The 26,160-nt window shown below is 40.9% G+C and overlaps 1 protein-coding gene and 1 long non-coding RNA gene across 2 annotated transcripts in view; both read right to left on the bottom strand.

Annotated features, from left to right (window-relative positions):
- The window catches only part of gfod1 (glucose-fructose oxidoreductase domain containing 1), a 32,759-nt gene extending 17,026 nt beyond the window's left edge, over nt 1-15,733 (bottom strand). The window contains exon 1 of the mRNA XM_085172869.1: nt 14,942-15,733. Within this exon, the coding sequence (XP_085028995.1) occupies nt 14,942-15,194 (253 nt within the window). The 5' untranslated portion in view covers nt 15,195-15,733. The remainder of the gene's footprint in view (nt 1-14,941) is intronic.
- Nucleotides 15,734-17,301: 1,568 nt separating this feature from the next.
- Nucleotides 17,302-26,160, bottom strand: part of LOC146510932 (uncharacterized) — a 26,239-nt gene continuing 17,380 nt past the window's right edge. The window contains exons 2-4 of the long non-coding RNA XR_014876117.1: nt 21,687-22,170; nt 19,444-20,641; nt 17,302-17,677 (exon numbers count right to left, since the gene is read on the bottom strand). This is a non-coding gene — a long non-coding RNA (uncharacterized LOC146510932). The remainder of the gene's footprint in view (nt 17,678-19,443; nt 20,642-21,686; nt 22,171-26,160) is intronic.

Genomic DNA, 26,160 nt, shown 5'->3' with positions numbered 1-26,160 from the left:
CCATAGCACCTTTAAAAACTGATGATTTTAGACAATTCCTTTAAATGGTGGAGATTTAAATGAAGCTGGTTGCATGAAATCGCTCCATAGTGGTATCTGACTTCCTTTCATGCACCTGGCTGACTGGGATTGTGTGATAATAGCAAGTCAGTGGGAGACTGCAGGGACACAGTTACACCCGTGGTATGACTGAGTCATGCATGAGGGCAAGCTGGAAAGAATTTGTCTGAAAAATAAGAAGGATGGAAAGAGACATGAGTCAGAGAGATATATGACCAACAAAGATATTATTGATATGGAAAGAAGAAGAGAAAAACCGGATCTGTTTTCTATTTTTCTGAATCATTCCATCTCTCCGTTTGTTTATTGGGCAGCTGGATATATTTCATATGTTACACACATGCACAGAGAAAGAAAAGAACGGGTCACCTGTCGTTAGCAGGAAAACGCTGAAAGAAATCCTCAATGTCACCCAAGCGCACACTTCCCACACACAAGAGGAAGTGAGACACACTTTACTACAGAGTACCCAAGTATCACTTCCTGTTGACCGCGTTGCTGCGTCGCGCGTTACTCCGCAGTGTCAGTTTGTCAGTTTATGCTTTTTATTGCTCAAGCGTGATCTAAAAATAGGCCCACCAAGGTTAAAAAGGAAAAAAAAGTGCAGGACATGGTGTGGTTACAATAGTCTTAGCGGAAAAACCTGTCCAAAAACTTTAACTCATATCCGCACATGCCTCTTGTCCCCGTTCCCTGATGGCCAATTAAGACACACAGACGGACCTATTCCTGAACACAGCGCATAAAAGGACATCTGAGCAGACGTGTAAAATAACAGCATCACCTTCGGAATACAGGGGACAAGACGGGGAATAAAGAGCCACATAAAGCTGATGACACAGTGCATCAGCCAGCAGCATGCTAGAGAAGATGATGAGAGGTGTAGGAGGGGATGACGAGGCCACTGGTTAAGTTTGTGCAAGTTGAAAATATTACTCAAGTGGTTTCCCAACACCGCAGCTGATTGCACAGGTATCTTTGTTTTGACATGTTGCAGTTAGCTACACATAGACACTCAGTAAGTGGGAGTGTTTTAACAGGCTGATCAGCGAGGTGTTTTCAGGCCGGGAAGGAATTAAGTAGCGACGGGTCATAACAGGATAAGATATGAGTTAGCGCTTTGCCACATCGTCTGGCTCTTGTTTTTCACTGAATCATGTCCCGTACATGTGGAAAACAGTACAGCTTTATTTTTTGTTATTTTTTTAAAACTCGATTGCCCCTCAAAATATGTATAATTTAGTCTTTCAACTAAAAAACTATGACAAGTGTTTTACGTATTCCTACGACTGTGACTATGTGTTGTTCTCACATTGCTCAGTCAGGCAACATGTAAATGTTCAGGGTATCAGTGTATGTGTGAAGATGGCTTGAGTGTCACCAACACCTTATTCATTTAACATGTCGCCCATGTGAACTGGTGATACAGCTATAATGATTTCAACCATTATTTACCAGTAATAACTGTTGCCAATCCACCCCAGTGCGTTTGAGAGGATTTTCTTATATAATTCAGAAGCTAAGGATGGATGGATGGAATGAGAAGTAATGAAGTAATGCCGGCTTCTCATTTCTCCTCATGTGGATAATAAAAATAAAGACAGAAACCTTCTCCACACACGGCAGATTTACTGACTGACACTAAACGAGAAATCTCTGAAAGCTTCTCTTCCATTCCTCTGTTCAAATATAATAATAGAGGAAAATATCCTCATTAAGACTCTAGTCTAATAATGCAGAATTATTCAACGCTAAAAGCCTGCCTCAAATCCCATTCTATATAAAAATCTGGCCTCCCTAATGCCCTTGGATTTAAACACACACACACACACACACACAACGTGATTCCTGTTCCAAAGCCCAAGTTCAGTGCCACACAACAGTCCCTAATAGGTCCATGCAGAAGAAAGCGGGCATGTCGAAGGGGCAGGGACGGGGAGGTTTCTACTTTCCTTTTCTCCAGGAATGCTCACTTGTCAGCACAGCGTGGCGGTGAGCTGAAAGAGCTTCCCCCGTCCGGCTATTCATCGAACACACAAAGGCAATTTCACAGGATGACAAGCTTTTTCTCTGCTATTCTTCCTCACTGCTCCTCATCGTCTCTCAGTTCATTTCTCTGTCTCTAAAACACACTTTTTCACACTTGTGCTCCCAGGCTGTCATTAACATGTTAATGGACATCCAGTAGAACATGAACGCAAACCAGTGGGAAACTTCTGGTGAGAAACACAAGCGGAGAAAGCAAAAAAAGAAGGCCTGGGAATGTCAGCATACCACTCTATCTCCTGGCTGACTCTGTCTGCGAGGGTGGTTAATTTGTCTCGAGCTAAACCACTCAGAAGCACCGCTCAGCCAAAGGGCCCTTCATCCATCAGGCTGATGAATGCAAGCAAAGTCACCCTGAAAAAAAACGGAGCCCTTCTGTAGACTACATCAGAGGTGCTTTCTTCTCATGTACCTTTTTATCATTTAAGAATGGGATAAATACAGAAAAAGGTTATTTTTCCATAATGAGTGACCTGCTCTGGTTATAGCAACTCAAACAGAAAACACTAACACTGGTTGGACTCCCTAATTTATACAATGTGGATTAACCACAATGGTGTGTGTGGTAGCTGGAAATAAGTCATCAGATGACAAGATTAATTAGAAATGTTAGCTAGTTAATATACACTTTATTAACCCCTAAGCTGCTTTTCTGCAGCCAATATTTAGCTGTTCCAAACAGCTTGATTTTTTTTTTTTTTAGATAAACTCTGTAATGTTTATCTAAAACAACATGCCATGATGTGGTAATAGTTGGAAATTTGGAAAATTATGCATCAACTGTCCTGACATACAGGCATACATTTGGTGGTGTGGCCTTCCTAATGCATTCACACATTTGTAGCTATGACTGGCCTAGTAGAAGCTAGCTAGCGTTAGCGTAGCTGTCACTTTAACAATTGACCCTGTGCCAGGGTTTTAATAGTTTTGCAATTTTTATTAGTTTTTATTTTTATTTAGTTTTGACTTCAGATTTTCAATTTTATATCAGTTTTAATTAGTTTTTACCAATTGTTTGCTAGTTTAGTTTAGTTTTTATTTTTTGAAAATCCTTAGTTTCAGTTTAGTTTTGATTAGTTTCAGTTATAGTTTTAGTTGTGTTTGCAATAATTAAGTGTAACAAAATCCCAGTTTCATCATATCAGTCATTCTCTTCTGCTTATCCTTGGGTATGTTGCTATTCCAGCTACCATACTGCACCCTGGACAGGTCGCCTGTCTGTCGCAGGGCTAACACGCAGAGACAGACAACTCACATTCCCACCTATGGGTTCTTTAAATAAATAAATAAAGGCAGATGAACAACCATTGATACCAGGCAACTATAAAACGTATATCTTGGCCCCAATGAGACTATTAACTCTTGCAGCACCGGGTGTTCGTAATTGTGGTTCAAGTGAATTGATAAACTTTTTGAAGGTAATTGACTCACACAGTTGTGTAGATATCCCCGTCCTGTTGTCTCGGGATGCATCACGCTGCCTTGCCTGGGGTTAGCTTCTGTTTTCTGGGGATGAGGGTTGAGTGTGCTCCCTTACCTTCTCAAGGTAAGCTAGGTTAGCCTTCTTGTGTGAGCTTTTCAAGTGCACTTTAAGGTTTGTGGGATTTTTTTCCCTTTAGAAATGTCCCTCATAATTTGTCTCTTTCCACTACAAGACACTTGCTTTATCCAAAACACAGTCATATTCAAAGTAATCCCAAATTGGACTCTGGCGCTTTCTCCCGACTTTTCCTGACATGATTCTGCGAGTGGACGGAGTAGCAACACAGACGACTCGACTAACGTACTGCCACCTGCTGGCATAATGAGACACAGCAAGAAAAAAATCTGGAAACTAAACTTCATTTTCACCCTTGACTATTGTATGACACGCACACATCAACGAAAACTAAACACATATTTGCTATAAATTCAGTTAATTTTGGTTAGTTTTGTGAACACTCATTATAGTTTTAGTTAGTTTTCCTTTTTTTGTTTTTATTTTTATTTCCGTTAACGAAAATGTTTTTTCACTTCTAGCTTTCGTTATTTCGTTAGTTTTCGTTAACGATAATAACCTTGCCCTGTGCACGAGAAAATGCTAACTTCCTGGTTTGAGACCGGATGTGGGGTTGTACATTTCCGGTAGCTTTACTTTGCGGTCAATCGCTACTGCAAAGATATACTCCAAAATCATGTCCAAAACTCGAAAACGGAAAGATCGCGTTAAGTCACAAAGAGCAGAAGGTGGGAAGACTCACCACTGTTGTGTCATAAAAAATCTAATGATCAATTTTGACGTTTAAAGAGTTTAGATCGATCAGTTGTTTACATCACTCAACACAAGCAGAACTGCATTACTGCATGCAGAAGACACATCGTCCACATTCAGAAGCACATCTCTGTATAGTGACTGGTCTTATGATTTAAAGAGGTAAATGTTCAGCATTCACACTACAGGTGAACAATAGTCAAACCAGGTGTTTCCCCCATTATGTCGATATCAGCTAGTCAAGTACACACCTACACAGCATGTTAACAAACCGTGAAAAAAAGCCACACAAAAAATTAATGATTGCTGGTAAGGGTTTCTATACATTAGTATTTACGAAGGGTATGTTGTGACTTACCTTAAAAATTACAGCGGTCCCTCACTAATAACGCAGTTCACCTTTCACCTGGCTGTGAGATTTTTTCGTGCAAGTTTGCAAGCTTATTTTTTTACATCACATTGTCCTGCGTCCTGATCGCTGCAGACGATCTCCTCCGTGAAGTCTCTCCTGTACAATACAGAATCTCTGAATCGATCGCTAGCAGTGTGACTCTGAAGTGCTGTATGTCCACAATGTCCACGACACGTTTTGCACGTCAAAAAATAAAATTGGCTACTTGATTTCACCTATCACTGGTTATTTTTAGAGCATAACACCCGCGATAAACGAGGGACAGCTGAGAAATATAACATTTGAATCCATTTTCTCTTTTGCCCTGAGGCGCGGGGGAAAAATATCAACAAGTTGATGAACATTATTTACAGATATATTGGGTAAATGCCCAAGACATCTATAGAAGTGTAAATCGCCGCTTGATTCATTCATTTGCTTAACTTGTTTTGGACCGTAAACCAGGCGCGAATAGGACACCGGAAACAAAGCTCCCCACGGGAGTTTCCGCACCGGAAGTAGCATATGCTAACGTGCACATAGTCAATTGAGAACAAACTCCACACACAAAGCATTTTCACACATGCTCTTATGCATTATGATAAAGAAATTGATTTTTTTTTTTTTTTAAATTTCCACATCTGGCAAACACACTGAAGCGGGTAGACATAGGAAAAACAACTTCATGGTTTTCAGGCTATCGCTAACTAAGGAAATGCAAGCTAAGCTAAGATGTATTTTTAATAACACATGTACAATTAACATTTCTTTTAAGCTTGTTAACAATATGAATGTTAAACTAATTTAATGACACTCATTTTACATTTTCTTTTTTCTTCAGTGATGACAAATTTGTGTCAAAAAGCCTGACTATTCTCTTGTAATTTGTACATTTGGGCATTGTTTGCACTTTAAACATGTTCAGTGGGCTGCCAGAGAGCTCATCACCAGTCAAAAGTGCTGTTAGGTAAGAGTATCAGAGGTGGAAACATGTATTTATGATGACATCCTTAGTATTCAAGTTTAAATAAACCCGTGCCTTTGGGTGGCCCAGAGCAGGTGTCTGAGAGCTCGTGTAGTGCTGATGAACCATGGGCATGATTTAGATTTCAAACTACTGCAGATATCATCTACTGTTAACTGTAGCAGTCCTCTATTATGATGACAGCTCAATAACACACTGCATGTTTAGCGTCACTCAAACCCCCCTTGACCTGATTACTGCTGGCTTTTAGTCTGCATAATGCTTCATAGTTACCTGTTATCTACACACTGTTCATATTGATCATGCAGGAACAACACAAACACAGGGATAGCTAAAGAAAATGTTTGGATTTGTTTATGTGCTGGACTGGACCAAGATAGAAAAGTTGAATGTGGTAAAACCTAAACAGTGAACTGAAAGATGCTAAAGATGCTACAGCTATATTTTTCTGCGGGCTTTCATTATAGCCAGCATCCTTCACATTACACACAGTCACATTATGGAGACGAGCGATTGCCCAAACTGTCCATCTACTGAGCTTTACATGCTATAATTAGCAGGTACAGTCTGGTCCAGCCAGCAGGATGAACGAGCGTCTGGCTGTGCAGCTTAGTGCACACCAACCAGATGCATGATATCTTCTATCAGTGAGACGAGAGAAACCAGATTCACATTTGATAATTCAATTACAGTTTTTTTAATTTCAAGGGGCAGTCACTTCAAGGGGCCTTATATTCTAAGGTAAAAGATGCTACAATAACATAGAGAAAAACCCAACAATCAGATGACTCCCTATGAGCAAACATTTGGTGACACTGGGAAGGAAAAACTCCCTTTTAACAGGAAGAAACCTTCAGCAGAACAGCACTCAGGGAGGGAGACAGGACAAATACACTTTAAAAAGGACTGAGGAAGCTTTTCAACAGGTGTTCTGATTTCAGTGTGTCCAAGTAGGACTTTATCACCTTCATACTCATGTAGCCATTCAGAGATCTCACCTGCCCCATGGAAGGAGCATTAGACCACTCTTGACAGGACAGAATTGTTAAAGGACTAAAGTGATCACCCACTACAACTCTGCATTTATATAGAGGGAATTCTCTCAAAAGGTAGGGATCCATCAAATCCATTCAAATCCATCTAGTGGTCCAAATTAGAGTCCTTACCAGGTCAATTCTTGCTCAAGGGTTCAAGTTTTTCTGTTGATTTGTCATTATCGCGTATGTATTACTAATCAACCTGAATAATGACTGATGCAGAAAACACACCCCAGTGCTGTCAGTTTCATGCTCAGCAGTCATGCTGTGCAGCTGCTTGACCTTTTCAACTTCCTTGTGATCTATGTTGCATTTTTCTCAGAATTACAACAGAAATCAATTTTGGAATTTCACAATGACACAAGTGATGAAGTGAATAATTGAAAGGGATTTTACGCAAACGTCACAAGGTGCCAACAGTCGCTTTAAAAAGACACAGCATGCTGTGCTGTGCCTGTTGCTCGTCACTGTAAAAGTGCACCGCAGAGCTGAGCTGTAGAGCTGCACTTCCTTCGCCTTCAACAAAACAGAACCACACGAGGGGACAGAAAGCGCACCTGAAACTCATGCTCGTCTTATATTTCAGTTCAACTCTCAGATTCCCCATTAGCGTGTGACCCACAGCCATTCAACCTTCTGCGAAAACGAGAACATTTAACAGAATAAAAGCACAATCTTAACAAGGTGATTAGTGACCCAGTATGCTCATTTTCACCTATATACTTTTATCCTTGGCCTCCACTAAAGTAGTTTTGTGTAATACACATTTCAGATACACACACACACACACGTTTGAATATGAGTGTCCACCACTTTAGCATTATATATGTGACAGAAGACAAAGAAAAACCTCAACACTTTGAGTAGTGTGAGACTATAGTCCAACTCTCAGGCACTTACTGGACTGTCAACAGTCTGAAGTATTTTTGTTCATGCAGGGACACCTGAGAACCTTTCCACAGCCTTCTGAATGATCCCCAAAACAGGACCGGGCACTTACAGGATGACAGACTGGGGCATCGTCGTCCTTCTTTTTCTTGCATTTTCACAAAGCATGTACCCAGGAGGAAGTTAAAGAACAGAAATGATTCTACTGCAAAGCTATACAGGACACCTAAAACCAACGGGACTGAAATGTATTGTACATATGTCTCAACAACCTGAGGGCATTACTCTGGATGCAGCAAACTGGAAACGCTAATACAAGCTTCACACCTCAGGAGTGCTACATTAATAAGAAAGAGAAACCAGAGGAAGAACTGCAAAAGAAATCCCAATGGAAGCCAAGAAGTTGCTCAACAAGACCGACAGGTTCACTGTAATGTAGACCAAGTATGCTTATCTGCTCATGTAAAACCTGAAGAACATGTGTGGTGCTGTTCGCTTCCACCAGTGATTTTCCATTTTCCTAAAATCCCCGTGGTTATTATTAGTTCTTAATTCTGTGCTCAGTCATTCAAGCAGGGGTAAAGGGAGGACACACAATACAGAGACAGCTGGCTGGATGATGTAACTGTTAATATTAACAGTCAGACTTTAATTCCACTGAGTAAACAAATAAACAAGTAGAAGTATCCAACTTTGATTTAAAAACAAGTAAATATTGAATATTTCTTTAAATTTGATTTGGTGAGATCAATTAAAACAATCATTGTTTTGTCTGTTGGAAATTCAGTTTATGTAGACAGCAGCTGATATGTGATTTTCAATGATTTATCACAGTTATTTGATGTATTATCAAAGAAGATTGCATGTAATTGCCAACTAAACTCCAGTCAGTCTCAGACTGATATCAGACACAAAGCAGACTGACTTTATCCGAGGGCAACAGTGATCTTATTCTATACCTATTTAAATAAAAATATAGTGAGATAACTTTATTTAACGAATAAAACAGATATATAGACAAAGTTTAACTGTCATTTGATTTGACAAAAGGTGATAAATTGCAGTATATTTTACTGCAACACGTAGTGTACTGCTAAATACTAAACATTATATAATATTATTATATCATGAATGACTTATTCTCACCTTCAGCATAGAACATCCTAATATGAAATAATATATGACTGTAAGCTTTTGTTACCCCAAATATCCAACTATTATGGACGGATTATAAGACGACAAACACATAAACCAAACATTTTTAGTTTTATGTCTAATTTTACGTTCAAACTATGTTGAATTCAATTGTTGCATTAAATGCTTGCGAAGTATAATCAGTATTAGACTGTGTTCATGCATCACAAAAGTCAAATGAAGAGCGGGGAAAAACAAACTGGTCAATGTGGTCAAAGGCAAAGTTCACATTCTTCCATTGAAGAAGCCTGATCACATTTATCATGTCAGCTCATGAGGTAAGCAATAAGCAATGAGCAATGAGCAATGAGCAATAAGCAGGCCACAGGCAGATTACTATCAGCTCACACGCCCTGATAGAAGAGGAAGTTTTAGTGCTTCAGTCCCTCGGGTCAGCCAATCAGTGACTGCGTAAGACTTTCACAGAGCTGTCGTGAAAACAGTGATGCAAGAAAGGGCAGGCGTGTGGGCCGTGTCTGCTGATGAAATTTCAGTGGTCAGCTGATATTGCGATTCACTGTAATTTTATTTTCAACTTTACCACCAAGTCTGCCGTCTGTAAAATTTACCACTGCTTTCTACGAGCATCTACTTGGAGTTCAAGTCCAGTCACGGTGTGAGTGCGTATATCTGATAAACATTACACAATTTTATAACAATTATTAACCACAAAAAGTGATCCCAGAATGTGGCTGTTACATCTGCTCAGTGTGCATGTGTAACACCTGAGATAGTTGTCTCTCTATCTTGATCTTAGCTTTCTATTTTGGTTTATTTTCTTGTGTTACAAACTAAACTTTCTACACTAACAAGCAAAAATGCTGTTTTAATTCAAAGCTTTGACCAAACACACTGGAGTTCACCTCTCATCTGAAACCACTTTAAAGTTTCACTTTCACTTGCTGCTCACTATTGTTTTCACTGGCAAAAGATGGCAGTATTCCACAATATTAGCACATGTTAGGAGAGACGCTTGTTCTTGGCTGCTAGGCGTCCAAGTTCTGCACCAATCGAAGGTGACGACACAAGCATGCGTGCTAACACGGCTGCTGGAAGACACAGAGCTGATAATTAAAGCTCGCGCAAAGGGGGTGATTCTCTTGGAAAGGACAGTCCTGCATTAGTGTGATCAAATTCTGAATTTCGCAACAGTTGCCAGCACAGATAAAAAGGTCAGACAGATGCAATTTCTTATTCGTGTTGACAGTCCCATGTCTTTGTCATTTAATGGGGTTTAATGAATACTGGAAGAACTCGAACACTTTGTCTGATAAGAACCAATCGAGCGATCCAACTAAAGGTGGAATGATTGCAAACGTTTGACTCTTTTCAAAGTGAGAAATTCCTATGTGAACCTAATGGTGACATTGTTACCTAGCAATAGGTCATCTACCTTTGAGAGGAATTAACTGAGCTGTTGTGAATCAGTGTTCCATAATTCCATGATTTAACTGAAAGGAAAGAAAAATATCTGGACCAGTTATTTCCCACACTTCTTAACACATTACCATGTAGCTGCTGATAAAACACTAAAAATTAGCATCAAGCTACATGTATTATTATTTTGTGTGTGTTCATTATATCTACCAATAGACATTTATATTCTTGAAAAATCTGAATTTCTAACCTTTAAATTAAAACTGCTCCAGTCATGTTAGCGTGACAAAGCTAGCTCCTAACTCAGAGCGAGCTAATGGCTCAGTCACATGAGTGAATTTCTGTTTATTTAGACAAATATTTAATTGTTGCAGTTAACCGGCATATAATCACAATCACAGTCTGATATCAGACTGATAACCGATATCTGACTGACTCTGTCTTAGGGCAAAATTTATGGCGGCTTTTAGTGATGGCATTGTTGTGCAATCTTATTTTGTAGTTTTGCTTTGGTAAAGTTTTCCTTTAAGGACAAACTTTGTGATTTTGCAATAAAATGTAATTTAACTGCAATGTTAAGAAATTGTGATAACATTGTATCGTGAATGAATTGCGGGTTCATGGGTTGTCTGCCGATTCCCACCTTTAATTGAAAGGGCCTCAACTTTCCAGTGCCAGCTTAAACTCCAGACAAACTCATCTGATCTCTTTTGAAGAACAAGGACTGCTTGATTTAAAAATAGATAAAGAAATAAAAGGTTTATCTATATGGAAAATAATTAACAGCTGCAGTAGCAAAGTTTTGTGTGTCTATAAAGCAGTAAAGGAACCTAAAAAATGTACAGTATCATGTTTATAATATTCTGACTTGGTGTAATTATGGAGGCCGAGTTCAGCAGAATTTGCAAACACTGTTTCATGTTTGCCCAACAGAACGCCAACAGGATCGGGCCCAGACGCAGACCGGCTGAAGAGAGGTGGGTGGAAAGGAACAGGCGGCACACATGCAGTGAAGCTATGAGGAAATGAGCTGAGAGGAAAGAGAGGAGGAAGAAGGGCTAGTGACAGAGCTGATGTAGTTGGCATGCAGGTCCAGTTGAGTTCACTGGAACAGGCTCGCTTCGTCTGAGCAACCTTTAACACTGAAAAGATAGTTTTCGCTCCCTTGTTGTCACGTGCCTGTGCTGGTGTGACTTCTGATTTAGGGTATGCATAAGTACATACTGAGAAGAGTGCAGTCATGGCATGAGCAAACATCCACTGTGCATCAGTCCCATCCCTTTTGTTAGCTCACGTTACAGAATCAGGTGAAGCCAGGGAGCAAACAAGGCAGCAGTGTGGGAATGAATGGAGCCGCAGAGGCCTTATCTCCATACAGGAGACTGACTATTACACAACTATTACACTAAGAATCAGCAGCGGTTCCAGTATGAGGAAGACCGACTGTACATGGGGTTATACAGCCTGTCTAACCTGGCATCCTGCTCATGAGCAAACATTTCTAACCTTCAGCTGCAGTCCCCTGAGGAGGCCTGCTCCATGGCAGTCGCACTACACTTGGGCCTAACAGACACCTTGACACAATGTTCAACAGAGACCTGACACTATAGAAGAATCTATGGAAGAATCCCATAATGGTAAAAATGGCAGCTGTTCCACCACTGCACCCAACGAGCTTGTTACAGTCAAACAGCAGCAGTGCACGGGCTCAGCAGAGGTTCAGCGGCGCAGTGGCAAAAATACAGCATGTCTCATTGTCATGTATATATGAAGGTACATGTACTTGTTGTTTTCTTGACTTATGATGATGTGATTTAGCGTGTCGTCTCTTTTGCTCTTTGCTAGCAGGGACAGAGACAATGATTGTGTCAGCACTTTGGAAATAAACTGTATAACATGAGTATAACACATTGGGAATAAAGCATGCCAATTCAAGCTCATTTAAATAAGGTCTCTCAGACCCAAAGAGGTGCCCAGGGTCATTGTCAAGCTGGCTAGCGAGCAGCAAGACTTGCTTCTGGAAGAGTTTTGGAACAGCCTCTCCTATAGGTCAGGGTAACTGTGCTCCACAGGAGCATGACGACCGATGTGGAGGTGGCTGACATGTGGAGTTATCGTACTACAATAACTCAAAGTTGACTTTGAGTTACTGTAGTACAATAACATAAGACAGGACAAGTGGGAAGGAGTAGGTCGAGTGTGTTAAGTGAAAGTGACAGTTACTGATAAGGGGGAAGCTTGTTCATGCATATCTTTTCTTTAGAATTTGCTACAGCTTTTTTTTTCTTTTTTGTGTTATAAACCATCTGAGAACAAACCAAGAACCCACTCTGAGTGCTACGCGTGGTTCTGCTGCGATGTGAGCACCCCCCTAATAGGCCTATTAAGGCCTACTAGGCCGATCGTGGCTCAAGAGTTGGGAGTTTGCCTTGTAATCAGAAGGTTGCCGTTTTGAGACCCGGCTCGGACAGCCTCGGTCGTTATATCCTTGGGCAAGACACTTCACCCGTTGCCTACTGGTGGTGGTCAGAGGGCCCGGTGGCGCCAGTGTCTGGCAGCCTCGCCTCTGTCAGTGCACCCCAGGGTGGTTGTGGCTACAATGTAGCTTGCCATCACCAGTGTGTGAATGGGTGGATGACTGAATGTGTAAAGCGCTTTGGGGTCCTTGGGGACTAGTAAAGCGCTATACAAATACAGGCCATTTACTAAATAGCTCATAGAAGCTCTTGACATCAGATCACGTGACCTGCACGGAGAATGCCACGTTGTCATGGAACTGTAGATGTTCAAGTGTTTTTTGTGCCAATGAGGATCACATGATTTTATGAAAAACTTCACTCCAGCCACTAAAAACGAGAAAGAAATTGTTTAGGCCTCCTTGGCTCTTATGGCGCCAACTACAGCCTTTATTTATTCATTCAGTTACTGGGTGTTGCTGGAATTTTAACCATTTTTACCAAGGTGGTGATCGCATTCTTCAACTCATCACTTACTTCTTTAGATGACATCCTGAACAATGCTAATATTTTATTTAAGTCTAATATTTAACCTTAGGAGACCTGGTCTGGACCCTGGACTGCAAAATGTTCACTTCTGACCCACCTTCTGTCCTTCCTGTCATTATTACAGTGATGACGCAAAAGTGCAACAAATGTAGTAGTACGCTGGGGTGGGTTAAACTGGTTCTGCTACCACACTGGTCAGACCTGAAGTGTCGATAAAATACGCATGAATGAGATGCAACGTATTTACATTCTGTGCCAACACATTCCAAAGCATTGGCTCACCTTATTTTAATGAAAATGTGGCAAAATGAAAGACAATGAAGGGCTTTTTAAATAAGCAGTGTAGCGAGTTTTACTGCTTTAGTAAAGCAGCATCTGCTAAACTAGTTATGCAACTGTTTGCACCTCAAGTCGACGTAGCGTTAAAGTTAAGGTAATGTTTACTCTTATGGTCTGTCATTAGCACTTCCTTTAATGTTTGTAATGAGTTATCGCTGTCTGAGATCACGGGCTCCCTCTCTAAATGAGTTTAAACAGACTCCCTGACAGCCAGGGATTAATTAACCATGAAAAATAGTGATAATGATAAAGTTAATCATCTTAACTTTATATTAATCATGGTTAATACTGGGGATATTTATAACTGTAGGGAAATGACTACAACTAGTGACACCACAGCTATATAGAGCAGGTCACTTGTTTCAGCAACTTAACTTATGTCATCATGACTGGAATATCTTTGAGGTTGTTAATGAAACAAAACAATGCAGCTGAAGATGTTACCTCTCACCTTGTTACCGTCCTACACACTCTCCTGTTTCCTGCAGCTTGGTAGCCAAGCAGGAACATGTTTTCCCAGATATAACCTAATACTTCCCCGGATGCTTTTGTGTCTTTGAACCCGTTTGTTTTCGGTGTTCAGCAGACCTGACCTATTAAAGCTCACTGCCAGCTGAGCTCTGCTGCCAGGCTGTGGGGCAAATAAAGCCTGTGTGATGTAGACCTCGGCAGTTCTTACCACCATTCTCTCACAGCAGGGTCACTGCTCCTGGATGTGATCTCCAAAATAAGCTGCACTGCTCCACATTCAAACTAGAACAACCTCTGTGTGTATGCGCAAGTGTGTGTGTGTGTGTGTGTGTGTGTGTGTGTGTGCCTGTCTTGTCCTGCATGCAGGCCTGGTCTCTGGGGGTTTCTAGTTTTCTGTGTGTGACAGTTTCACTAATATGGGTTAAATCTGCTGTTTGACTGAAGACCTTGCCTCACAGGGAGTCCCCATATACTCACATCTAAACTGCATGTCTTCACAAATGCATCATTTTATGAATGCAAAATATTATAACATCCTGTCAGAGACGTTTGCAACTTGTAAACCTTTGTGCACAGAGTTTGCAAAGGGGGTAGAAAAGCAGTGTTTTGCTCAGGGGCACAGCAGCTGCAGAGCTCCGTGTTAAGGACACAAACAGCTTGCTGTAAGTCATCCAAGAGGACACTTTCAACGCTCACTGCTGGTGAGATAAAGCTCGGGGTATCTATCATTAACAACCACACCTGCTAACTAAGCTCCCACTTCTAGGTCTCATCCACTGCAGCACTGTGAGCATACTAAGGCGGCATGTGGTGTTAAAGAGTGGCCCGGTGCAGCCTGCACGCTAGGCCCGCAACATCCATCCTAACAGCAGCAGCAGGAGAAGCAGCCAGACTCACCCAGTGTCTTGACTGCGATCTGCCGCGTCAGAGGCGGCGGCAGGTTGATGCAGACCAGATCCACATCCTGATGCAGCAGCACGTCGTCGATCCTGTTGGTGTAAAAGGGCACGTTCATCTCCTTGGCCAGCTCCTCCGCCTCCTCCTGTGTCCGGCCCCACAGCGCTTTAACGGCGAAACCCTCGTTCTTCAGCAGCGGGATGATCACCCGTGCAGTGAGGCTGGTGCCGAACACGCCGACCCCAGGAAGCATAGCTCCAGATTATTAGTTGGATTTGGTTTTGTATGGATTCGCTTGGTGTTCGCAGCTCCGGACGACAGCAGAGCTGTGAAGGGAAGCGGCGGCGGGGACCGTCAGGTTGGCCATCCACCTGCACTCACACAATCTCTGTGCGGCATTTCCTCTCTGCGAACGGACACGTACTGTCGTTATCACCCGCCGAAAAATAACCCGAGAAAGGCGGAAATCCGACCCGGGCTTCTGCGCTTGAGCGAAGAAGTCTATAAATGAACCATTCCGCTCTTTACCTCGTCCGCGTCTGACAGCTATCACCGCACTGAGTGCGCCAAGCAGGCGGAGAGCGTGTCCCCTCCTCCGCGGTTTGCTTACTCCTCCCCCTGCAGGACCCTCCCTGAAGATAACGGGGGCTGGAAGAAACGTGAGCCGAGAAAGCGCTTGGTCTGACGGCAGGTTGCCGGAAACACCGCCGTCACCCTGTGCCCGCTCCCCGTAGGATCCCAGTGCTACGGTGCTGGAGACGTTACTGATGGTGCAACACACACACACACACACACACGGGAAGCGCTACTAGCAGCACCATTTCAAAATAAAAGCTTCACGTTGCATGGTTGTTCGTGTGTATGTGTGTTCATATGAGTTACAATCAACCAATCGAGTAAAACTTTAATTCTGCAGCGCTTTTCATAGAAACTAGTAGAAAAAAAGTGCACATTCAGAGCAGAAAATAAACAAAACCTGCACTACACTAACAATACCTCTTTATTGTGGTAACATGAGACTCCCTCTTTGTGCTAACAATCAAGCCAAACACCAACATCATCAAATATACAGTTGAAACCAGATATTTACATACTCTTCAAATAAAAACAATCACTTTTTTAATTGTAAAACATTAAATCAGACTAAATGTTTATTCTTTTTAGATTGATAAATATAAAAAACAGATTTGTTAAATTTAAGAGTAAAGAGAGAAATTGTATGTATTTCTTAATTACAAATGACACCCAAATTGTATTCAAAATTGAGCCACACTTATGGAGGTCCACAATTCTTTTCCTGGTGTCTTGGTTGATATGTCTTCCCATGTCAAAGAAACCGGCTCTGTTTTGGGGGTGCCACCTGTGTATGCATCCACAGGTGTGCCACCAATTTACTCAAATGGACTCTACTAACCTATCAGAAGCTTCTTAAGCTCAGAATGGAATGTCTGGAGTTTTCTTATTAATTAAAGATACAATAAACGTAGTGTATATATACTCCTAAATTTGATGAAAGTGATAAAAAAAATAGCTCTGGCTGCATGGTTCCTCCACATATCTGCTTTTTCTGGTGTTAATAGCACGGAAACCACACACACCAACAACACTATCTACATTCACTGCAGCTACAGAAGCTGCAGAGGACCACATCACAGCCATGACTAAATTGTGTCTGCTTACTGTTATGTCTTTTTGATTTACTGTCTTATTATTAACTAATAATAATTTCAGTTTTTAGCAGTGCTAAGGCAGAAGTAAATGCTTCCCAGAAGATGTTCCCTAACACTGGTCATTCTGTACCGTTTTATGTTTTAGCAACCTGAATGTTGACCTGTGCATCAGAGTAATTGGACCCATAAAGTGTCATATTTGAAATTGTGTTGATCCCTGTACTGTCATTGTTTGTTTTAAAGTCTTTACTTTATACGCCATTCGATAGTCGACCTTAATCTTACAGAGAATGTGATGATTTTGTGGATAATTAAAGTCAGTCATATATCCACAAACACAACAGGCTGAAAGTCAGTGATGCTGCTCGGTTTGCAGTCCTGAATATCACGGCACAAGCAGGATTCACTGCACTGTTAATGTTAGCTATGTTATATTGCTGCCTCTGTTCGGTGGTGTCGAGCCAAACGGACTTTAACGTGTGTTTGAACGAGCTGACGGTTCACTCATTGTAGCGACTTCCACAGTCGCTAGAGCCCGGGGATGGAGCCCGCCTATTTGCCTGACGCGCTGTCAACTTTACGCAATAATGCGAGAGGCGGAATTGTTTGCTTGTTTATTAAAGTGTTTACAGAGTAATGTCATTTTGAGATTTGGACTCTTACAACGTCACAGGCTCTAATGTAACAAGACGAAACATATTGTGCAGCGGTCACAAAAAACTACGGCTACCCATCCCTCCTCTCTGTCAAAAATCAAAACCAGTGAATGACAGACTGACAACGCCCTCTTAATGTCACCGCTAGCACCCACGTGACTCCCATTACACATCACCATTGCAACCAAACAAATGAAAACCCAGTGATCATCAAAAAATTCAATACATTTAATTATGGTTCCTACACTCATTAAGCTGAAAGAAAGATGCTTTAATCACAGCAGTCACACATGTGTCCACTGTACCAGCTGGGAACTCTTCTTATTTAGCACTCGTAATAACACTAAATCCTCCTGTTTGTAGCAGTGTGTACACCTGAGACTGTCACCTGTGTGTCTGTCCTGCACTCTCTCTCTGTTTCTTTCTCTCTGATTGTGGAATAAAAGTATGAACATGTATTTATAAGTTACACTTGTGTTTGAATCCTGCAGCTTATCACACATTTGATTTCCATGTGTGACGACTGCAAGTGTCCAGAGTGAGGACAGACTGAGGGACCCACTGCTGCACATCATCTGTGAGGCTTTGCACCCCCAATGATCCACCAGGAGAAACTCAGCAGTGTGTGAGGAAGAGGAGGAGGAAGAGCCAGCAGCAGCTGACAGATGGAGAGAATAGACAGACTGTTCCCTGTTTGTGAAGGACTGCTAGGAAAGTTTAGAATCACTAATTGTCTGTCCTGAATCAGTCTTATTAGGTAATGTTCAAATAATGTTATCATCCCAGTGTTTTCAGTGTGGGAGAAAGTACTCAGGGCCTTCAAGTTACACACTATGAAAGGCAGAAACAAGTTTAATATTCAGAAACCTAAAGTATGTATCAGCAGCTGAATGGACCTAAAAATAATTGTTTGTTTCAGTTTTATGAAGCTTTGAGTATTTTGGATCAGTAGTACTGCTGTGTTTGTTGCATCATATTGCTGTAATTGTTTATATGCTTTATATATTCTGAGGTAAGTTGATCTATAGTGTTACATCATATTCTATAAGGATGTTATGTGTTTGTATACTTTGTGCCCAGTTTGACCCATTTAGCAGAAGTCAGCCTGTTTAAGGCTCTGATATCTATTCTGTATGACTTAAAGCAGTTATGACATGGTCTGATTTTCTCACCCAATAAAGGAATATTTCATATATCAGTCTACTCTTCATTCTATCAGAAACAGTTATCACAGCTCGTACATTTGCTTCTTCCACACATATATGTAAGCATTGAGCCAAATTTACTAATGCCAACATATTAAAAGAACAATATTTGTCTCTTATATATAATACATCTATATATACACTGTCACAGATACTTGTCTTTAAGTGAAGATTTAAGGTGATAGGAAATATAAATAAATGCAACTTGAATCTTTACTGAAGCTCAGTGTTTGACACAGAGTTCACTCACATGTGCTGTACCAGTGTACCTGCACATGTGATGTGACAATAGAAGTGATTTGATTTGAGAGTTCAAGCTCACTGCTGTAATAACTAATAATGATTAATATAATAACTATAATATTGGCCATCTCATATTTACACTGACTTTAGTCTCATGAACAACATTAACTATTTGTTATTTACTAGCTAATCTTATATGACTGTTCAGTACAGATATGAAGCCCAACAATCATGTTTTACAGTCCTGTGGTCTCAGCCTCAGATGCTTATCAAATCACACAAAGCTCGTGTAGAAACAAACAAATGAACAAAATATGTTATCCTTCATTTCTGTCAAACAAAGCTGTATGAAACGTTTCCAGCTGTTAGTATCATGGTTGCTAGGCAACCTGGGCAGCGCGGGTCGGAGGCTAGACCGCCCCATTTCAGACCCTGAATTGGGAAACAGTCCCTGAATTGCTGTATCCCAATTCAGGGTCTGCAGCCTCAAAGTACGCAGCCTCAACGGTCCTCAAGGGCTGCGTACTCAAAGACCGCTAAGGCCGGAAGTGTGAGGCTTGTGAAATGGGACGGTCTAGCCTCCGTCGCGCTGCCCAGGTTTCCTAGCAACCATGATAGCGGGAAACGTGTGGTTGACAGAAATGAAGGAGAACATATTTTGTTCATTTGTTTGTTTCTACACGAGCTTTGTGTGATTTGATAAGCATCTGAGGCTGAGACCACAGGACTGTAAAACATGATTGTTGGGCTTCATATCTGTACTGAACAGTCATATAAGATTAGCTAGTAAATAACAAATAGTTAATGTTGTTCATGAGACTAAAGTCAGTGTAAATATGAGATGGCCAATATTATAGTTATTATATTAATCATTATTAGTTATTACAGCAGTGAGCTTGAACTCTCAAATCAAATCACTTCTATTGTCACATCACATGTGCAGGTACACTGGTACAGCACATGTGAGTGAACTCTGTGTCAAACACTGAGCTTCAGTAAAGATTCAAGTTGCATTTATTTATATTTCCTATCACCTTAAATCTTCACTTAAAGACAAGTATCTGTGACAGTGTATATATAGATGTATTATATATAAGAGACAAATATTGTTCTTTTAATATGTTGGCATTAGTAAATTTGGCTCAATGCTTACATATATGTGTGGAAGAAGCAAATGTACGAGCTGTGATAACTGTTTCTGATAGAATGAAGAGTAGACTGATATATGAAATATTCCTTTATTGGGTGAGAAAATCAGACCATGTCATAACTGCTTTAAGTCATACAGAATAGATATCAGAGCCTTAAACAGGCTGACTTCTGCTAAATGGGTCAAACTGGGCACAAAGTATACAAACACATAACATCCTTATAGAATATGATGTAACACTATAGATCAACTTACCTCAGAATATATAAAGCATATAAACAATTACAGCAATATGATGCAACAAACACAGCAGTACTACTGATCCAAAATACTCAAAGCTTCATAAAACTGAAACAAACATTTATTTTTAGCTCCATTCAGCTGCTGATACATACTTTAGGTTTCTGAATATTAAACTTGTTGCTGCCTTTCATAGTGTGTAACTTGAAGGCCCTGAGTACTTTCTCCCACACTAAAAACACTGGGATGATAAAATTATTTGAACATTGCCTAATAAGACTGATTCAGGACAGACAATTAGTGATTCTAAACTTTCCTAGCAGTCCTTCACAAACAGGGAACAGTCTGTCTATTCTCTCCATCTGTCAGCTGCTGCTGGCTCTTCCTCCTCCTCTTCCTCACACACTGCTGAGTTTCTCCTGGTGGATCATTGGGGGTGCAAAGCCTCACAGATGATGTGCAGCAGTGGGTCCCTCAGTCTGTCCTCACTCTGGACACTTGCAGTCGTCACACATGGAAATCAAATGTGTGATAAGCTGCAGGATTCAAACACAAGTGTAACTTATAAATACATGTTCATACTTTTATTCCACAATCAGAGAGAAAGAAACAGAGAGAGAGTGCAGGACAGACACACAGGTGACAGTCTCAGGTGTATACACTGCTACAAACAGGAGGATTTAGTGTTATTATGAGTGCTAAATAAGAAGAGTTCCCAGCTGGTACAGTGGACACATGTGTGACTGCTGTGATTAAAGCATCTTTCTTTCAGCTTAATGAGTGTAGGAAGCATAATTAAATGTATTGAATTTTTTGATGATCACTGGGTTTTCATTTGTTTGGTTGCTATGGTGATGTGTAATGGGAGTCACGTGGGTGCTAGCGGTGACATTAAGAGGGCGTTGTCAGTCTGTCATTCACTGGTTTTGATTTTTGACAGAGAGGAGGGATGGGTAGCCGTAGTTTTTGTTGACCGCTGCACAACATGTTTCGTCTTGTTACATTAGAGCCTGTGACGTTGTAAGAGTCCAAATCTCGAAATGACATTACTCTGTAAACACTTTAATAAACAAGCAAACAATTCCGCCTCTCGCATTATTGCGTAAAGTTGACAGCGCGTCAGGCAAATAGGCGGGCTCCATCCCCGGGCTCTAGCGACTGTGGAAGTCGCTACAATGAGTGAACCGTCAGCTCGTTCAAACACACGTTAAAGTCCGTTTGGCTCGACACCACCGAACAGAGGCAGCAATATAACATAGCTAACATTAACAGTGCAGTGAATCCTGCTTGTGCCGTGATATTCAGGACTGCAAACCGAGCAGCATCACTGACTTTCAGCCTGTTGTGTTTGTGGATATATGACTGACTTTAATTATCCACAAAATCATCACATTCTCTGTAAGATTAAGGTCGACTATCGAATGGCGTAAAAGGAAAGACTTTAAAACAAAGTAAACGCTGAAAGTACAAACATCGCTAATGTCACATACCTTTGCCGGCATGTGGCCAACAGTAATGTTTTAATGTTCCTCGTTATTAAACATTTGCACATAAATAAGTGACATAATATTCAGAACTTACTTTTGAAAGTTTACTCTTTGGCCGCTCTGCTTCCACTTCGTTGAAGTGTCTCCCAGTCCCAGTGCACTTGTTAGCATGTTTTGGTCAACTGGTCCGTCCGGTTATTGTCTCCCCAGAAACATTTCCGTTGTGTTTTTTCCTATTTCCGTTGTGTTGTGTGTGCTTTTGCAGCGCTTTTCTTTTTGCAAGTGTTTTTCTGAAGTTGCAGTCCGTTTGGCCTCGCAGGGCCACCTTATTCTTGCTTTTTCTTTGCCCCCCAAAAAAGTTATGTACAAAACGAAGGATAACAATGCCGGTCTGTACAAAGACAGACTTGATGAAAAGTCAAAGAAAAGATAGGAGGGGAAAAAAAAAAAAAAAATCAAAGGAGTGAAAGGTTTATACCCTTACGAGCACACAGAGTGGACAAAATACGTTAGCGTGCTGCCCAACTTTCACCACACTCATATTTATAATCATACGGTTCTTGGAGTGAGTGCATACACTCATGAAGTTTAGTAACTTCAGGTCACTGCAACAAGCCCAGGAACAGTTTACCGAAGGATGGGTACAGGACCTTGAAATGCACCGTGTAGAACGAAAGACCATCGTACGTATCATAAGTTTACCAGTCTCACAAATCGTCTTCATAAATACACATTCGTTAACCGTTTATTAATAGGACCTTTGAGCTCAACGGTAATTAATTAGTAGTGGAAATAATTTCTGGTACAGATTACAGAAATGTAGCAGTGACAATAATACTGTAATCGTACTGGGCAATTAGTGATACAAAAAAAACCCTGTTTTATCCTGTGAATAAAAGTATATGTTTTTGTCAATGTACCATGGTAATAACAGAAGCGAAACGCAATATTGTGTCAGGACAATTCACTATTTATGCACAATAAACAAAGGAGCATAGCGCCACAATTTCTGTTCAGCACCAGACTTGCTTGTAACCTACATCACCAATTATGTTATGAAAAATGACGTACTAACTACAACAGAAGACTGACCTTTGTGGAAATGTTTGGAGCAAACTAACCTGTGAGCTGGAGTGTTCTGGGACGTTATATTTGGTCTTTGAATGGCTGTAATCCAGGCCATCCGTCGCCTCTTTTTACTTCGGAAAGATGGCTCGAACAATTTCTCTTCAACGACGTAATCCGATTAAAAAAAACAAAAAAAACAAAAACGATCTCTTTACCCGTCTGCTTCCCGTGGCTGTCATGCGACCGGCTATTGCAGTTAATAATACAACAGCTTCTTGACAGTTTTTTGTGTTTCTTTTTATCACTGTGTAACCGATTTCAATTGAAAGCCTGCGTGCGCTAGTACCTCTTGCCACGAGTTCCCAGAATTCTTTGCGGTTTTACCCTTGAATGACGTCACATTTTCAATCTCTATAGATGTACGACCTGTTTCATTGTAATTATTGTTATTTAACTTTCATACATGACTTATGACGACCCCAATCAGGATTTCATGAGTATTTTTATTCATCTTTTCAAGCCTAAAGACGAATAAAAATACGTTAAAAAAAAAAATCCTGATTGAGGTTGTCACAAGTCATGCATGACAGGGTTAACTTCCTAATCACACAGACTGAACAAATAATAAGCTTAAGTTAATCTTTTGCCCTGTTTTATTTACATATATTTGTGTGTGTGTGTAAATCATTGAAAGAAAACATCCTAATGACCCAGCAGGACCTCGTTCAATGAATGGAAAAAGCTGAATGTCACAAATCAATACAGACATGAGTGCACAATATTGCATTACTGGACTGTTATTTTGGTTCATGGGGGATCTGAAACACCAGTGAGACTTCTTTGTGTCTGCCAATAACACATTTGTGCAGATGGATGGAAACATCTCCCTCTCCAGATCATTTGCTCAAGGATGTACAGAGCGAACAGGAGAGAGAGATCGACTCTGAACTTGCTAGGTGCAGACTGCACACAGAAAGCAACTGCTGGCTGTCAAAGGTGAAAGCTGAGAGTTCTTTACTGTTTCCGACACAGCATGTGCCTGCTCAGAAACACCATATAAAGAAAAAAGGTTTAAGGTTTCTGTAGCACACACAGAAACTTCCTCCTGAAGTTATAACATCAGAAACCTGTCGTCCATGTGCCTTTATTGAAAACATGGTAGTAACTGTTCTGGCTTAGGGAAAAATGTAAATGTTGCAAAGATCACAGTCGCACTGTAATTGAATCATGTTTTTTTTTTTTTTTGTTTTTTTACTTTGTTTATGTGAGACAGGGACCATGTGGCCAGTTGGGGTAAAACCCGTCAGCGCTGTCCATGAGGGAAGAGCAGGTGGAGTAGGAGGAAGACAAAACCTCCCACAGCAGAGGCACTGGACTACCTGACATCCTGCTGCTGCTGGAGATTATGTGGATGGACAGGAACAGGCTAGTAAAAACAAATCACACTGTTGACTTGTGTTTAGAGCTCTGGCTGTTGGCATCATGTGGTATAAAAGATGCTCCCACGCTCTGGGGTTTTGAATTTGGTTCTGATATCACTTATACACAGCATCTGTCGCATGGAGCCAGTTTGAAGAGGCAGCAAGGCTGCCCTCTTGTGGAGGATTGTGAGCACATCAATGCAACCACTGTCCTGCACATTAACTGCACAGTTTGCTGTTCAACCAACTCTTGCTTACTGCTCCTAACAAGCTGCACACAGTGTCAACATTTCTGAGTCAAACAATAAGTTTACCATCCACCCAGGCATTGCGGGAGGGGGGGGGGGGGGGGGTAGAGGGGCTTGAGCACACACCCCTTTCCTGATGGGTGCCCAAAGTGCCCTTTTGCTGAGGCAACTTTAAAAAAAAAAAAAAATTAAATTATTAAAAAAAATAATAATAAATTATTATTAATAATATAAATTATTATTTATTTATTTATTTATTTTTTTATGTGTGTGTGTGCGGAGTCCTGTCTGTGCCCCTCATACAGTGGCCCTGAGAGGCCAAACGGACTGCAACTTCAGAAAAACACTTGCAAAAAGAAAAATGCTGCAAAAGCACACACAACACAACGGAAATGGGAAAAAACACAACGGAAATGTTTCTGGGGAGACAATAACCGGACGGACCGGTTGCACGAACCAAAACATGCTAACAAGTGCACTGGGACTGGGAGACACTTCAACGAAGTGGAAGCAGAGCGGCCAAAGAGTAAACTTTCAAAAGTAAGTTCTGAATATTATGTCACTTATTTATGTGCAGATGTTTAATAATGAAGAACATTAAAACATTACTGTTGGCCACAGAATTCATGTTCACTGCTGTAATAACTAATAATGATTAATATAATATTGACCATATTATATTTACATTACCAAAGTGAGATGACTGTTGCGGCTCCTCCAACCTATGGCCATGGCAGGCTAAACATGAGGACACAGATGACGCGCAACAATGAACACATAAAATACCCTTCTGTACCATTTGCTCCTTTTATTCCACATGCAACTGTCCAATATACAAATCAGTGCCTGGGATTAACTATTAGACAAATGCACAAACAAATAATTGCAACTCACCAATAACTGCACTAACTACTATGCCAAATTACAACTTGGTCCATGGCACCAAATTAGTGCACAAATATACAAAAACCATCAAGTTCCAGTTAAAATACATCAAAATAATTCAAGCTGCGCTCAAGCTGCGGTCAACAGAAAGTTTTGCCTCATGCTCACCCTACCTTTCTGCTCATCAACATCAGGTGCTGTGAACAGGTGAGTGCAACCACATTTATCATCTACCACACCCATGAGACACACCCCACACCCGTGCACCAATACAGTGAGCCAATTTAAACCAACCCACTTAGTCCAAAAAGGAACAACTCATATGGCTCCTACATACTGGCCCCTAATTATTTTAGAGCAATAATTACATCATACTTACCATGTAGGAGACATATTGAGAAACATGATCTATCCTTTATCAAACATTCAAAGATACAATTTTAATTCAAAATAAACAAATATACATTAATACAAATAGACATTTGAAAAAGTCAATCTTTATGACTCTTCTGCTTCCTGTAGAAGACACATTTTAGTGATCGGCCTGTCCAAACAACCAGTCTTTGTTTTAACACGAACCTGACGTACAAGTCCTTTACCGTCAGAAATTGCTTCCACAATCCTTCCAGTCACCCAAGAGTTACGAGGCGCAGAATCATCGACAACGATAACCACATCCCCAGGAATGAAGTTCCGTCCGATTCTCTGCCACTTCTGACGCACTTGAAGCTGGGGCAGGTACTCCTTAACCCAGCGCTTCCAGAACAGGTCAGACATGTACTGTACTTGCCTCCATCGACGTCGTCCATACACGTCCCCCTTCTGAAACACTCCTGGTGGTATCAATGGGTTGGTCTTAAGCAGCAACAGATGGTTAGGAGTCAAGGCCTCCAAATCATTAGGATCAGTAGAGGCTTTGGTTATTGGCCTACTGTTCACAATAGCC

The sequence above is a fragment of the Neolamprologus multifasciatus genome, chromosome 9 (assembly GCF_963576455.1).
Source record: "Neolamprologus multifasciatus chromosome 9, fNeoMul1.2, whole genome shotgun sequence".
Lineage (NCBI taxonomy): Eukaryota > Metazoa > Chordata > Actinopteri > Cichliformes > Cichlidae > Neolamprologus > Neolamprologus multifasciatus.
Note: the sequence above shows the minus strand (reverse complement) of the source record. Positions and strands in the feature narration are given on the sequence as shown.